The 16,079-nt window shown below is 45.2% G+C and overlaps 1 protein-coding gene across 1 annotated transcript in view; it reads left to right on the top strand.

Annotated features, from left to right (window-relative positions):
- erfl3 (Ets2 repressor factor like 3) overlaps nucleotides 1–16,079 on the top strand; it is an 87,216-nt gene that overhangs the window by 59,554 nt on the left and 11,583 nt on the right. The window contains exons 3-4 of the mRNA XM_062992740.1: nucleotides 13,515–13,630; nucleotides 13,825–14,726. Coding sequence (XP_062848810.1) covers nucleotides 13,515–13,630; nucleotides 13,825–14,726 — 1,018 coding nt within the window. The remainder of the gene's footprint in view (nucleotides 1–13,514; nucleotides 13,631–13,824; nucleotides 14,727–16,079) is intronic.

Below are 16,079 nucleotides of genomic sequence, written 5' to 3'. Positions count from 1 at the left end.
GTCGCCTGTGCAACCTGTTGGCTGGCTCTCTGCACTCAATGTTGAGCTTTGAGAGATCCTTTCAGGTAAAAAGAAGCGGTTTGCAGCTACATGGGTGTACAGCCATGGCTTTCCTCAATCAAGGCTGGATGTGGCAGCAGCGACACAAGATGAATCTCCAGTTGGCTACAACTGAATTGGGTGAAAAGGGGAAAAAATTAATGAACCGACTATTAAAAAATGCTACATAGACATATTGTCAGTTTATCGCTTTGAAATAAGGCACCTTAGTAGGCAGCATTTTAAGGTATTTAAGAATTTGAACAGACTTCTTCGTGACTCGTCCCTCTGACCACCTGTTGCTGTTTAAGAGTTACTTTAACCCAGTCGTCTGACCATAACAAATCGGCCCTCATCAAAGTCACTCAGGTCTTTATGCTGATCAGATCTGCCTCATTCAACACATGAACTACAAGTCACCATCAACCCAGTGTTCCCAGTGTTTTGTCCTTATAGTGTAAGTTTGTGTGTTCTCCCTTGCTCAAACACTGCCAATTGTCTGTACTTTCTGCAGTGGTGGGCTAGCATATTCGACTGTTCAGTCAACTGAGATAAACTGGTTAGCATGAGAGAATAGCCAGAGCCGAACTGGTTTGTCTACATTCCTCCTGCCAGTCAAATCCCTAGAAATGCCTTTAGTTTGCATCAGTTCACTAACTTCAAATGAAAACGTGTCAGATTCCTATGATAAATACTTCACATCTTTTGAGACTGCTGTTGCAGAAACTGTTGTTTTTGCAAAAATCTGCTGCTTTAGTTAAAAAACCCACCCAGTTTTAGCTGTTCAGTGGGATCCTGCTTAACCTGATCTTAACTAAAAGCTTGGACTGTTGTTTTGGCTACGTGCTCCTGTGGATTGTGGCCTATGCTCCTTCTGAGCTGTAATCTTGCACCGAGTTAGAACAGGCTAAGCGCGCTATTTGAGTCGTAGTCTAATTTGAAACAACTGGCCGTGACCATGTGTGGGCTTATCAGCCTATTTAGGTGAGCGGGCACACCAGGACAAGTGGGAGCCATTATTAGGAGACAGACATGAGCCTGTAGGACATTCACGTCCAGCTCCGATCCTATTTACCACCCTGATCCTCAAACTGAGCCTTTTTGTGAATGGCTGAGTATGTTCCTGCCTCGTAGCGCTCCTATTTTTGTCAGAACGGCACTTAACCTCATGGTGTGCTGACGGCATACGCTGGCTTCGTCAATCATTAACCTTATAAAACGATTCGTCAGATCCGTGCTGCTTATGCTAATTCGAGCGCTTGTTACAGCAGCGGTGCTGCGCTTTGTACAGCACATGCTGGTTGGGACACGGAATTAGAAAAATTCTCCATTCGTATGGTACTGCTTAGCTCGGTTTGTCTGTTCTCTTGCCTGAGTAGGAACACTTGGGTGGAAGACAGGTCATGTAAACAGGTCACTTTGGGGTGGCTAATCGTTTTCATCAGCTGATTTATCCTGGTCAGGGCACCAATCCATTACAGGGCTTTGGTCTCCAGCCCCCCAGACACACTCGCTACATGCCAAAATTATGTGGACATTTATCTTTTAAACAGTCAATAGGGAAGCTATTTCGAATTGTTTTGCTGCTATTACTCACTGCATGTGTGAATTATTATTTTCTTATAACATTATACGAGGGATTTTTAAAAAGTTTTCACACTTTTATATTTTGGTTGGAAACGATGAGGGCAGGAGGAGTAGTAATTGGTCATGTCTGAGAGACTGAGAGAGCTTATAGTCTGGATTTAGTGCTATCTGATTTCCACCTTTTTGGACGCTCAAAGAAGCTTTATGGGGACGAAGACTTTTTTTTTTTTCCTATTTTATTTTATGCATTTTCTCCCAATTTAGTGTAGTTAATTTGTCTTCCTCTGCTGGGGGATCCCTGATTGCAGTCGAGGTGGGTATATTGCTGCTCACGCCTCCTCCGACCCGCGCGCCCTTAACGGAACCCTTTTTCACCTATGCATTCTGCACAGGCGCATCTCTATCTGCCAATCAGGGTCCTTACACAGCGTTTGAAGACCCCACCCACATAGTCCGGTCATGCCGCCCTAGCAGAAACGTGTCTGCTGCAGCCACTGCCAATTATGCCTGCTAGATGGAGCCCAGCCGACCGGTGGCTCGAACCGAGGAGATTAGAATCTCAGCGCTGGTGTGCTAGCGGAATATCCCACTGCTCCACCTAGGTGCAAGAAGTTTTCAGGTGATGATTATGTGAAAGCAGTGGTGCATCAGTGGCTACTCGCTCAACCACAAACATTTTTTTGCTGATGGCATTAAAAGTGGGTACAACACTGGGAAAAATGCATCGTACATGTTTGACTGTGTACAAACGTGATGTCATTTGCTTTTGAAATTCTTAATAAAAAGAATTCTAAAAAGTGAGGAAACTTTTTGAAGAACCCTCGTAAGCAGGATATGTCCCTACTGTGCCTAGTTCCTCTCAAGGTTTCCTTGCCACTGTCACCCTTAGCTTGTTCAACAGGGGTTTTTGGTCTGTTGGTCCTGGATGCTGTAAAATTGCTTCGAAATGATATCACCTGCTATTGAGGATCTGAGATCAAATAGCAGAATATATATAGCACAAACTATACAGAAATAATATTGTTCAGGCAGTAGGCACAGATTTCATGAGCTCCCGAGTAATTGGACAAACTTACACACATACACTGAAATGTCAACCTTAAGGCTTGTTTAAAAAAAATCCTTTCCAGTCAAGACTGCCTGGAACCCACAGACATCACCAGACGTTGGGTTTCCTTCCTGTTGATGCTCTGCCAGACCTTTGCTGCAGTCGTCTACAGAAAGAAATTTCTGTTTTTGGACTTTGCTTTCAGATTTGTCTTTATACAAAGTTCATGTTTAGTTGGATTCCAGTCAGGAGCCAGACATGACCATTTCAGAAGATTTCACTTCTTAGAAAGCCTCAGCTGTGACCTTTGGGTCATTATTCATCTGAATCATGAAGCTTGTGTTAGTGTGTTTTGAAGCGTTTGGCAGTTACATTGTCAGTAAATACAAGCACTCAGTTTTATTGTCCACGTCGTAACACTACTTCCTCTGTGCATAGCACATGACAGTGGTAGCTCAGAAGTAAAAAAAAAATATTGGACAGCGCCCAGGTGGCACAGCGCGTTATTCCGCTAGCACACCGGCGCCGGCGTTGCCACCGGTCGACTGGGCGCCATCTAGCGTGCATAATTAACAGTGCCTCCAGCAGACACGTTTCAGCTAGGGCGGGATGATCGGACTATGTGGGTGGGGTCTTCAAACGCCGTGTAAGGACCCTGATTTGCAGATAAAGAGGCGCCTGTGCAGAGTGAAAGGGTAAAAAAGGGTTCCGCTAAGGGCTGCACGCAGGTCGGAGGCGTGAGCAGCAATATACCCTCCTCGACTGCAATCAGGGATCCCCCAGCAGCAGAAGACAAATTGACGACACTAAATTGGGAGAAAATGCATAAATAAAATAGAAAAAAAACTATTCGACTGGTTCAAGCCCCACCACCACCAAGTTGCCACTGTTGGGCCCTTGAGCAAGGCCCTAACCCTCAATTGCTTAAACTGTATTGTGATAATTGTAAGTTGCTTTGGATAAAAGTCCACAGACTTTGTAAGCTCAAAAGTAATTAGACAAACTAAAAAGCATATATTACAATGTCAACCTTAAGGCTTGTTTGAAAGTCCTTTCCAGTCAAGACTGCCTGGAACCCACAGACATCACCAGACGTTGGGTTTCCTTCCTGTTGATGCTCTGCCAGACCTTTACTGCAGCCGTCTTCAGCAAGACATTTCTTGCTAACCCTCAGTTGCTTAAATTGTATTCAGTCATAATTGTAAGTTGCTTTGGATACAAGCATCTGCTAAATGTCGTGAATGTAAATCGAAACATGCGTGCTTTACTGATGATGTTCTTCAGATGACGAGCAGCTTTTTGTTTCCAACTTATTTCCAAATTCATCTTGGACTCATCTGTCCAAAGGATGTTGATCTAAAACTACTTGGGCTTTTCAGAGTTCCTATATAACCCACACTTTCTCATTAACTAACTGATTAATTGACAACTGAGTTGGAGAAATCAGTATTGGAGAAGTTTGCATACTTGTTCCAGCATGGATTAACCGTTCGTGGGCTGCAACAGGCCACACGGTGTCCGAAGACCAGTGTCACGGGCAAGACAGATGCATTAATGAATCCCAATAATAAACCCTGAGTGGTCTTGTGTGGTCAGCTGCCATGTCTTAACCAGATAAGTCTCCAGTGTAGTCTGGTTCAACTAAAGAGTTCTTACCTTGTAATAATATTGCTTATTTGTACCACATACGTTCTCCGCAAACAGGATACACAGCTACAACCTCAATCGAGCCCTTTTTACTTTTACTTTTACATGTTCAGCATTAGCAGACACTTTTTTGTTTTTCAAAACAGGGGCGGCACAGTAGTTCAGTGGGTAGCACTGTCGCCTCACAGCAAGAAGGTCCTGGGTTCGATCCCCAGGTTTGGCGGTCTGGGTCCTTTCTGTGTGGAGTTTGCATGTTCTCCCTGTTTCTGTGTGGATTTCCTTCGGGAGCTCCGGTTTTCTTTCCACAGTCCGAAGACATGCGAGTCAGGTGAACTGGAGATACCAAATTGTCCACGACTGTGTTTGATTCCCAGATGGAGAGATTCAGGTCCTTTCTGTGTGGAGTTTGCATGTTCTCCCAGTGTCTGTGGGTTTCCTCCAGGAGCTCCGGTTGTGAGAAAGAACCGGATGTGGGTCTCTCTCTGTCAGAATGCGATTATGTTCTCTGCCGGCTGTTTAGAGGCGCTTGCACAAGAGATGAGGGAGAGTGCCCTTAGGGTGTGTCTCTCCGCATGCAACGCTAGGTGGCGCCAAACTCATCAATGTGTGGGTGGCAAAGATGCATCTGGCTGCTGCTCATGTTTCGAAGGGGATATGGGTTAGCTTCGATCTCCTCTGTCAGGGCAGGGTTCGGCATAGACAGAGAGGAAGCACGATGCAAATTGAACAGTTGGATGCGCTAAAAAGGGGAAAAATTTAAAATTATAATAATAAATAAATACATTTTATCCAAAACAACTTACAGTTGTGGCGGAATACAAACCAAGCAACTGAGAGTTTAGGGCCTTGCTCAAGGACCCAACAGTAGTAACCTGGCAGATGTGGAGCTTGAATCAGTGACCTTCTGATAACTAGTCTTGTACCCTAACCGTTGAGCTAGCACTGCCACTTTTTTGGCTTTTTTGACAGTTGCTGGTTGAACAGCATTTACAGGAACATCTATCATTTCCTGTTACAGTTCCTTTACCTTAATCTGCATCTTGACTGAGATGTGATTAAGGTTAAAAAACCTTTAACATCTAATCTCCCACCAGGTTTTCCCAAAGTACAAAGGTGCAGGCTTCACCCCAATGTGCCACAAACAACCAACAAGCTGCAGCCCTCCAGTATGAACCCCTAGTATTGGCAGAATGTGATTCCATTCTTACGACTTTAATGACAAGAACCACATTTTACAAGTTAGTAAAGCAGACGTCCATGTCATTCCAAAGGGTTCACAAATTGTTCTTTGAAATTAGGAAAATGTAAGTCTTCCTGGCCAAAACCAGCATCTCGGGACAGTTTGAAAACCAGGATTTGATCTGCAAATTTGTGAATGGCTGAGAACGTATTACCCTACTATTACTATCTTTATCAGATTAGCACTTAACCTCATGGAGTGCTTCTGAAGAGAGTCGTGCTTATGAAACATGATAAAATGAAGCATGCTGGGTAACTCGATTGCTATGGCACCGGCACATTGTGTACCAGCTGACTCATTACTGTTGGCAGTAAACGTCATAAACACGGTCTAACACTGTCAACACTTCTGTAAGGTGTTTTCCGGATGAGCGAATATAATGCGGAAGGTAAAAATTCCACCGTGGCATGTGTGGAGGTGACCATCGCACCTGTCAGTCACTGTCCACACCTTCCTCTCGGTGAGACCATGCAGCTGAATCTGTTAGCTGTCCATCAGAGAGACAGGCCATTTAAAGTGCACAAACAACAAACTCTCTCGTCGTGCATAAGTATTCCCAGTTTTCAATTCTCCTGATGTAACACCTCTTTGCACCACCCCTGCTCTGACCCCAGTCCAGCCGCTTTGCTGCACAGTGCAGGTGTTTCATTGTGAGGCATTTGTGGAACTATGACCAGCATTGAGTAACCTAGTCAACCTCCCCTCTTCCTCAGACACAGCCAGTTACTTTAATAACTCAAATTATTAAAAAGAATTTCATTTTACTGTACACGTGTACACCAATAAGCCATATTATTAAAACCACCTCCTTGTATCTACACTCACTGTCCATTATATCAGCTCCACTTACCATATAGAAGCACTTTGTAGTTCTACAATTACTGACTGTAGTCCATCTGTTTCTCTGCATACTTTGTTAGCTCCCTTTCATGCTGTTCTTCAATGGTCAGGACTGTCCCAGGACCACTACAGAGCAGGTATTATTTAGGTGGTGGATCATTCTTAGCACTGCAGTGACACTGACATGATGGTAGTGTGTTAGTGTGTGTTGATAAGACACAGCAGCGCTGCTGAAGTTTAAACACCTCAGTGTCCTTGCTGGACTGAGAATAGTCCACCAACCCGAAAATATCCAGCCAACAGCGCCCCGTGGGCAGAGTCCTGTGTCCACTGATGAAGTTGTAGAAGATGACCAACTCAAACAGCAGTAATAGATGAGCGATCGTCTCTGACTTTACATCTACAAGGTGGACCAACTAGGTAGGAGTGTTTAATAAAGTGGACAGTGAGTGGACACAGTATTTAAAAACTCCAGCAGCGCTGCTGTGTCTGATCCACTTATACCAGCACAACACACACTAACACACCACCACCATGTCAGTGTCATTGCAGTGCTGAGAATGATCCACCACCTAAATAATACCTGCTCTGTAATGGTTACTGTTGCATCAGCAAGGATGTGATCCCCATCTGGACTCCGCTTCCTCAAACACTTTCTCTGTGTCTTTTGAGCTAGTTGTGTCTGATGTGTCTGAGGCTCAGACCTGAGACAAGCCCAGACACAAAACAAAATATACTTAATTAATAAAAAGGTGGCAGTCTGGTCCCACTGGGGTTTACAAGGTGTAACATAAAGCCTAAAGCCTCCACAGGGGGAGTTCATTTTGTGTTTATTTGCATGTTAAAATTTGTTTACTTAATTATTTTTTTCTCTGTGACCCATTTTTTTGGGTTTGAAAAATCCAGACACATAGGACATTGTTGATCCACTGCTGACCAGTGAAAAGGTGTAGGACAGTGGGGGAACGGAGAAATGCACTTTTTTTTCAGATCTCATTTTTATGATACCATTGATTTTACACCAATGAGGCATAACGTTATGACCACCTTCCTAATATTGTGTTGGTCCCCCTTTTGCTGCCAAAACAGCCCTGACCCATTAAGGCATGGAGTCTGACACCTTTCTGTCAGAACCAGCATTAACTTCTTCAGCAATTTGAGCTACAGTAGCTCGTCTGTTGGATCGAGGCCAGCCTTTGCTCCCCACGTGCATTAATGAGCCTTGGCCACCCATGACCCTGTCTCCAGTTTACCACTGATCTTTCCTTGGACCACTTTTAAAAGATACTGACCACTGCAGACCGGGAACACCCCACAAGAGCTGCAGTTTTGGACATGCTCTGACCCAGTCGTCTAGCCATCACAATTTGGCCCTTGTCAAACTCAAGCTCAAATCCTTATGCTTGCCCACATCAACTTTGAGGATAAAATGTTCACTTGCTGCCTAATATATTCCACCTACTAACAGGTGCTGTGATGAAGAGATAATCAGTGTTATTCACTTCACCTGTCAGTGGTCATAATGTTATGCCCGGTCGGTGTATACACCAATGGATGTGGCTGAAAAAGGTGAACGTAATAATTTAAAAGGCTATCCACATAGTTTTGGCCATATAGTTCTGCACTCAAAGGTTTTAAAACTTTGGATATTATTGTGTAGTCATTTCAACTGCTTTATTATTAGCATTCATACGAGCATCATCAACTGAGCCTGTTTGCTCCTCCAGCCACTGATGTATTTATGTATTTTGAGCTCAGCAGTCAGTTGGGATCTGTTATGATTGGGTCATTACGGAGCTCTGGAGCTCGCTCCCTGTCCCGGCGCCTGTCTCCTTCCTGCCGGGCGCGTGTGGAAATTCCCGATCTGTGCAACAGCATTGTCCCGGTGTTGTTGTTCCATAGCGGGTCAGGACACACGCAGCTTCCCCTTCTGCTGTACATTAGGGTGGAGGAACCCCCCTTCCCCCTCCCTGCTACCCAGCGTCCTCCCACCGCCGGCGCACAATGGAGTCCGTGTCCGTCCCTCGGGTCTCTTTTTACAGGCTGGGCATGTGTTGACGGTTCGCGCATACCTGCGATGCCAGGATCGGCCTGCCTAATTACTTTCAGCGCAGGCATCCCAGCGCGGCGCAGACATTCCTACAGGTGTACGGACTGAAGTGGTCCAGTTTAAGCCCTCAGATTGGATTGACGTTAGCGGGGTGTGTGCGGACAGAGTGAGTCAGAGGATTTGGACTATACACAGCTCCCTTTGTCGAACGGACGGTGACGACTGTGTGTGTGTGTGTATGTGAGGGAGAGAGGAGTGCGCCCGGGGACACACTTGTATACATCTTATTGTCAAAGACAGAATGAGTTCTTTCTTAGTGTGGTGGGTGGAGGGAGACGTACACAGTACACACTCATGGCACACTCTGACACGCGGAAGCACACACGCACACACACACACGCAGCATGATGTTTATCCGAGTGTTCGCAACTCAGCCACTGGATGTACTGAAGCTCCAAATATGTTACTCAAGCACTTCCTTCAGGTTGCCAGTATTCTAGACATAGTCCCTATACCACCACCACGCAGACCTGGGTTCGAGTCCCAGCAGTTCTAGCAACCTGGTCGGGTGCTGTACAGAAAGCGTTTGAAGAAGAGCGAATCGGATGAGGATTCATCTACTAGCAACGAGTCACGTCCAAATAGAATAAGGTGGAGGAATACAAAGAGTGTAGCATGTTCCTCCATACATGTTGGAGCTTTCTGTTGGAATCCACCACTGTTTAGTGTACAGAATCGACCTTTTGAGTTTTGCCTTTTCTAGCATAGTCAATCCACTGCTGGGGACCCCGACGGCATCCAGTGAGGGTGTATATTTGCCTTAAAAAAACCTCCCTCCAACATGTGTGCAGTCCTACCAATCCCTTCTTATTCACCCATACTTTAGTGGATTTGCGTGTGAGGTCAGCTTCACGTACGTAAACCCACACCCCGATCTCTGCGCTCCTCCAGTTTCTGTACAGGCACCCTGGGCAGCCAAGGTCCTTACACAGCATTGTTAACCCCACCCCTTTGTCCGGTCTTTCCCACACAGCAGACTGGAGGCCAATTTTGTCTGCTGCAGGCTTAAGTCAATTGTGCCTGCTAGAGGATGCCCAGACGACTCGAAGCAGAGCCGAGATTTGAAACCGGGAGCTCAGAATCTCGGCGCTGGTGTGTGGGAATAATTTATGTTATTATATTATTATTAAATCATTTTAGTGTACAGACTGGCCATATTATAATATTTGTTACTGCACTATAAAAAAAAAAACGCACATCACTGCTTTCTGTTTTCATCAGCATTTCCAATGCTCACCACTCTTTCTGTGACTCTCATTAACTGAGAGTTAAACAGGTACTTAGTTTAAAACAGGTCTGGGTGTACCATGCCTTCAGAGGTCCTCTTCTCCAATCTAACGTTCCTGCATGATCCTAGAAAGAGCCTGTCTGAACAGTCACGGCTTCCTTTAATAACCGTTATTCACTCGCTCACTCTCACCATCTCTTAAACACTCACAGACCACAAGTCTGTATCCGTCTGTCTGTCTGGCCATGATTTAGCTTACACCGCCACACACACTCATATACAGTATATATACACTGATCATTCATAGCATTAAAACACCTCCTTGTTTCTACACTCACTGTCAATTTTATCAACTCCACTGACCATATAGAAGCACTTTTTAGTTCTACAATTACTGACTGTAGTCCATCTGTTTCTCTGCATGCTTTGTTAGCCCCTTTAATGCTCTTCTTCAATGGTCAGGACCACCACAGAGTAGGTATTATTTGGGTGGTGGGTCATTCTCAGCACTGCAGTGACACTGACATGGTGGTGGTGTGTTAGTATGTGTTGTGCTGGTATGAGTGGATCAGACACAGCAGTGCTGCTGGAGTTTTTAAACACTGTGTCCACTCTATTAGACACTCCTACCTAGTTGGTCCACCTAGTAGATGTAAAGTCAGAGACGATCGCTCATCTATTGCTGCTGTTTGAGTTGGTCATCTTCTAGACCTTCATCAGTGGTCACAGGACGCTGCCCACAGGGCGCTGTTGGCTGGATATTTTTGGTTGGTGGACTATTCTCAGTCCAGCAGTGACAGTGAGGTGTTTAAAAACTTTTTAGAAAGTAAAAAAAAAAAAAAGTATGTAGAGAAACAGATGGACTACAGTCAATAATTGTGGAACTACAAAGTGCTTCTATATGGTAAGTGGAGCTGATAAAATGGACATTGAGTGTCGAAACAAGGAGGTGGTTTCAATGTTATGGCTGATCAGTGTATGTGTAAATGTATATATACATACACACATACATATACACATATTTATTTATACTGTTAAAATATTTTAGAACCGTACGATTTGATGTATTTAGTCTGCATTTTGAGGACAGAAAAAAAACCCTAAAAATTATAAGTAATCAGTCGCTAGTTGCTATAGGTACAAAAGCACTGCAACTGACTATACCAGCAATACGCCGAAAATGTGTATCACGATGTTGATCACCCACCACTACATCACAGCAACACTCTGTCCCCGCAACGAATGAAATACACGCCCTCACATGCACACACAAATACTCGGCGGCATCCTAGAAACATTTCCAAAGCTCCTGTGTCAGCATCTCACTTTAAACCTGCCATTCACGCAAATTAGTGACTTACAGGTCGTCGAGAGCAAGATCAAAAGATATATAACGTCACACACACACACAGACAATGTAAAGAGATGGATCCTAAACTGCATTTAGGATGAGGTAATCCAGTTAGAGTAATAAGAATATACACAGCAATGTGATGAAACGGCAGAGGTTATATAAAGAGTAGGATGGGGGCAGAGGTTAATGTGCAGATGGGGAGCATCCCATTTTTTTAACGTTGTCTACTCCTTCCCTTGATTTCCTTGATTCCTTACTCCTTCCTAGGAGGCTCTGAAAGAGAGAGATAAAAGAAAGCAAGGACGTAGGACTCAAGGCTGAATACACTTATGAAGTCAGACGGTTAGACCTAAAAAAGCTTAATTTGATTCTGCCAGATGTGACAGTGTCATTTATTACACAGTTGGGTACATCACACTCTGCAGTGCAGAAGGCTACCACCTAGGATCCACTGATGTATCTAAAAACCACCTACTTCCCAGTTCCTTGACTCCTCAAAGCAAGATTAGAAGAATGAGATGCCTTTAAAGCTTGAATTTGATGAGGCATCAGTTAGTGTTTTGTGATGCATCAGTGCTAGTCACCATTGTCAGATAATTTGGCGTCTGGGAAAGTCATGCAAATCATCCCAAGCGTGAGCAAACAAACTTTGAAAGGAAGTGTTTCAGAAATAGACGTCTGAGGTGTTTTAATGCATAGTGGTACATTTTGCGTACGTTTTAAGGGTGACTGCACATCGTTTAGTTCCAGAAATTTCTTATCATGCTACAACGCAGTCTTAGCAAAGAAAATAATTTCTGAAACTGCATTTTGTTCCTCACTTCTCAAGACTTCACACTGAGTTTTGGTTGAAGGAAACTGTTCACTGTGTGCTACATAGTGTGTAACTATACCATTCGTAGTCCACATATTTGGCCTACTATTTAATACAGTAGTGGGAAATTCAGGACACAGGCTGTGTCCTGAATTTCCCACTACTGTATTAAATAGTAGGCCAAATATGTGGACTGCGAATGGTCACTTCAAGCCCCGCCTTCATGTGCTGTAATTTCCTGGCTGCATTCCAAACCACAGCCTTTGTGCACTATAGTGTATGACTTCAACATTCAGAAAGCACTTGTTTGACATACTACTTAGTACAGTACTGGGGGAACAATTCAGGACACACCCCACTTTAACTGTGAGCTGGGGTGTGATTTCCTGGCTGCGTTCCAAATCACTGCCTTTGTGCACTATAGCGTGTAACTATACCATTCAAAAAGCACTTCTTTGACATACTGTTTAGTAAAGTAGTGGGGGCACAATTCAGGACGCAGCCTGCTTTAACTGCAGGCTGTCACTTGAAGCCCCACCCTCATGTGGTTTAACTTCTTGGCTCAGTTCCAAACCACAGCCTATGTGCACAATAGTGTGTAACTATACTACTTAGGAAGCACTTGTTTGAGATACTGTTTAGTACAGTAGTGCAGACACAATTCGGAACACAGCCCGCAGAGCTGCGTTCACGTGGTGATTTCTTGGCTTCATTCCAAACCGCAGCCTGTGTGCACTATAGTGTGGAACTATACCATTTAGAAAGCACTTGTTTTACATATTGCTTAGTACAGTAGCAGGGACACAATTTAGGACACAGCCTGCAGCCCCGTGTTCATGTGGTGTGATTTCCTGGCTTCATTCCAAACCGCAGCCTGTGTGCACTATAGTGTGTAACTATACCGTTCAGAAAGTACTAGTTCGACATCTTATTTAGTGCAGTAGCGGGGACACTATTGAGGACACAGCCTGCTTTAACTGTGAGCTCTGGTGTGATTTCCTGGCTGTGTTCCAAACCGCACCTTGTGTTGCACTATAGTGTGTAACTATACCATTCCGAAAGCACTTGTTTGACATACTGTTTAGTACAGTACTGGGGACACATTTCAGAACATAGTTTGCAACACCCCCTTCCTTCCCTGTTCAAATCTCATCTCTGCTACCAGTTGGCTGGGCGCGCTCTAGCAGGCACAACTGCCAGTGCCTGCAGCAGACAAAAATTAGCAGTCAAGTCTGCTGGGTTGGGAAAAGACCGGTGGGTGGGGTCCTCAAACGCTGTGCAAGGACCCTGATTAGCAGCCCAAGGCGCCTTTATAGAAGTGGAGGAGCATGGAGATCCGGCTTCGTGCAAATTCACCGAGGCATGGGCGAAAAAGAAGGGGTCGAGGTACTGCGAACGTGTCTGAGGGGGCGTGCGGCGGAGGAATATACCCTGCTCAGATGCAATCGGGATCCCCAGCAGCGGAATACTGATTGGCTATGCTAAATCAGGAGAAAAAGGGAGAAAAAGCATAAATAAATTAAAAAATCAGGAGTGTACAGTGGTAGTGTGTGTGTATATGTTTATATGATGATGGTTGACAGTTGAGGTGTGTGTGTGTTGTGCAGGTATTACTACAACAAGAGGATCCTGCACAAAACTAAAGGCAAACGCTTTACCTACAAGTTCAACTTCAACAAGCTGGTCCTTGTCAACTACCCGTTCATAGACATGGGCTCTGCAGGTACAGCGTACACACACACACACACCCACATGCCTACATACTTTTTAAAAAATCTCCTACGCAAACGTGACAGAAACATGCCAACATGCTCACCAACAAACCACCTACACATCTTTCTCACCTCCATAACTACAACACATCCACACAGTACCTAATGTTCTTCTTCTTGTGTTTTCTCTTCATCCTGTGTGCAGGTGTGGGCGTCCCTCAGAGTGCTCCCCCGGTGCCCACGGGCGGGGTGTCCCATTTCCGTTTCCCTCCCTCCACCCCGTCTGAGGTTCTGTCCCCCAGCAGCGAGGAACTGAGAAGCCCAGGCTCGTTCAGCACCATGGCGCGCCGCCTGGCTCGTGGCTCCGTGTCCGACTGCAGCGACGGCACCTCCGCCAACTCCGAAATCGACGAGGGGGGCCTCGGCGTCAGCACCGCGGACGAGCGGGCACCCGAAAGAAGCTTCCGGAGCGCTGTACCGCCACGCATGACTCACGACGCACTGTTCAGGATGTACGGCGGTCATGGCGGTCACAGGGGTCACCGCCCCCACCCGGAGCCTCTCTCGCCGTTCGGCCCTCCAGGCTCGGGACTGTTGGCTCCACCTCCGCTCTCGCCTGCACTGCCAGTGACGGCGGGCACGCACCTGCCCTACACGCCCTCGCCCACACTGTCGCCCATGCTGGGCTCCATCTTCTCCTTCAGCGCAGAGGACATGCAGCGCTACCTGCAGGCGCACACGCAGAGCGTCTACAACTACCACCTGAGTCCGCGCGCCTTCTTCCACTACCCCAACGTGGTGGTCCCGCAGCCGCAGCGGCCAGATAAACCTCTCCCGGGAGCCGCCGATCGCCCGTCCGTCCTCGCGCACTCGTACCCGGTGCCCCCGCCCGACGACACCCATCACGCACCTTTCAAGTTCAAGCTGCAGCCGCCACCTCTGGGGAAGAGGCAGCAGCGCGAGGCGCAGGGCCACCAGGGTTCTCTGGGTTCCTCCTCGTCTGCGCTGGGATCCTCGCTGTCCTTCAGCAGTGACCTGAGCTCGGGTCTTGTCTCCAACTCCTCATCCACTGGCTCGCTCAACAGCGCAGGACTGCCTAAAATTAAGGTGTGTACTGCAACCGTTTTTGGTCTACATCCTAGTACTAGTACTTCCACTAAACATTTAAATTTTCAGCATTAAGCAGATGCTTTTATTCAAAGTGACTTACTGCAACGTGACAGTATACAGTCTAAGCAATTGAGGATTAAGGGTCTTGCTCAATGGCCCAACAGTGGCCACCTGGCAGTAGTGGGGTTTGAACCAATGACCTTTTGGTTACTTGCCCAGTACCTTAACTGCTAGGCTACAACTGCATAGACATTGCAGTACCGGTACGGTTCCTAATCTTAAAATGTCCTTACCCCGATAGGCACAACTGTTCCACTAATTAAGAATTCACTAAGAAACCATTTAATTCATTACTTGATTAATTAATGGGGGTTGAATCACAAATGAGACAAGCCTGTTTACTTTTATATATTTTGAAATAATTGCTTTATTTCTCCCTGGTACCATTTATCAGGAAAAAAAACAAGTGATGACCAGTGATGTCACCGATTCCTGGTATGGTCTTCCTCAGTATGGTACAAATAATGTCGGGGCATAAACTAGAACAGGTTTTTTCAAACTTTTTTTAAGCAACCCACATTTTGTCCATGTTTTTTACGCGACCCAGGCAACACAATGTATCTTACTCTCTCTATACAAGATGTATACAAGTCTCTATACAAGTACAGTGGTACCTTGCGACTCGACGTCAATTGGTTCTGGGAGTGGCTTTGAGTCTAAAAGGCGTTGAGTTTTAAGGTATTTTTTCCCATAATTATTTATGGAAAACCTGTTAATGTGTTCCATGGTCCCGTGGAACTGCATATATTTTAGGCTATTGTAAAATAATGGGGTTGTTTTTGACGCTTATACACTGTAAATAACGCAAGTATAATATAAAAACAGTTAAAAATCAAAAATACAATAAAACCTGCAGTTTACCTTTACTTATTTATTGTTTCCTTATGCTTCTTAATTAGTGGAGAGAACTTATGAGCAGTAATAATTAAGAAAGTTTTAGTGTTTCTGTGTCGTTCTTTTAACACATTAAGTCATGTTAAGCTTTTTTAAACGAGAAGTGTTTTAGACTCTCTGAAATGCTGATTCTCACAATTTCTGAGAACCTTGAGCTATAACACAAGTTTAAAAGTGAAACAGGACAAAAATTCAGCTAAACACAGATACATTTAGAGCTTTCAGAGTGAATTTTATGGTTATTCCACACAAATGCAGACACAATTGTGAGGTCTAGAAGTCACTTAATTGCCTGTGCAACAGCGACTTCTACTGTCTGGTCAAACTGTCAGCACAAGTGGAGGAGGAATACAGAGAGTGTAGTGTGGTCCTCCGTACACTCCTTTTAGGCTGAGC

The sequence above is a fragment of the Trichomycterus rosablanca genome, chromosome 3, assembly GCF_030014385.1.
Source record: "Trichomycterus rosablanca isolate fTriRos1 chromosome 3, fTriRos1.hap1, whole genome shotgun sequence".
Taxonomy (NCBI): domain Eukaryota; kingdom Metazoa; phylum Chordata; class Actinopteri; order Siluriformes; family Trichomycteridae; genus Trichomycterus; species Trichomycterus rosablanca.
This window is presented reverse-complemented; position numbering and strand designations above follow the sequence as displayed.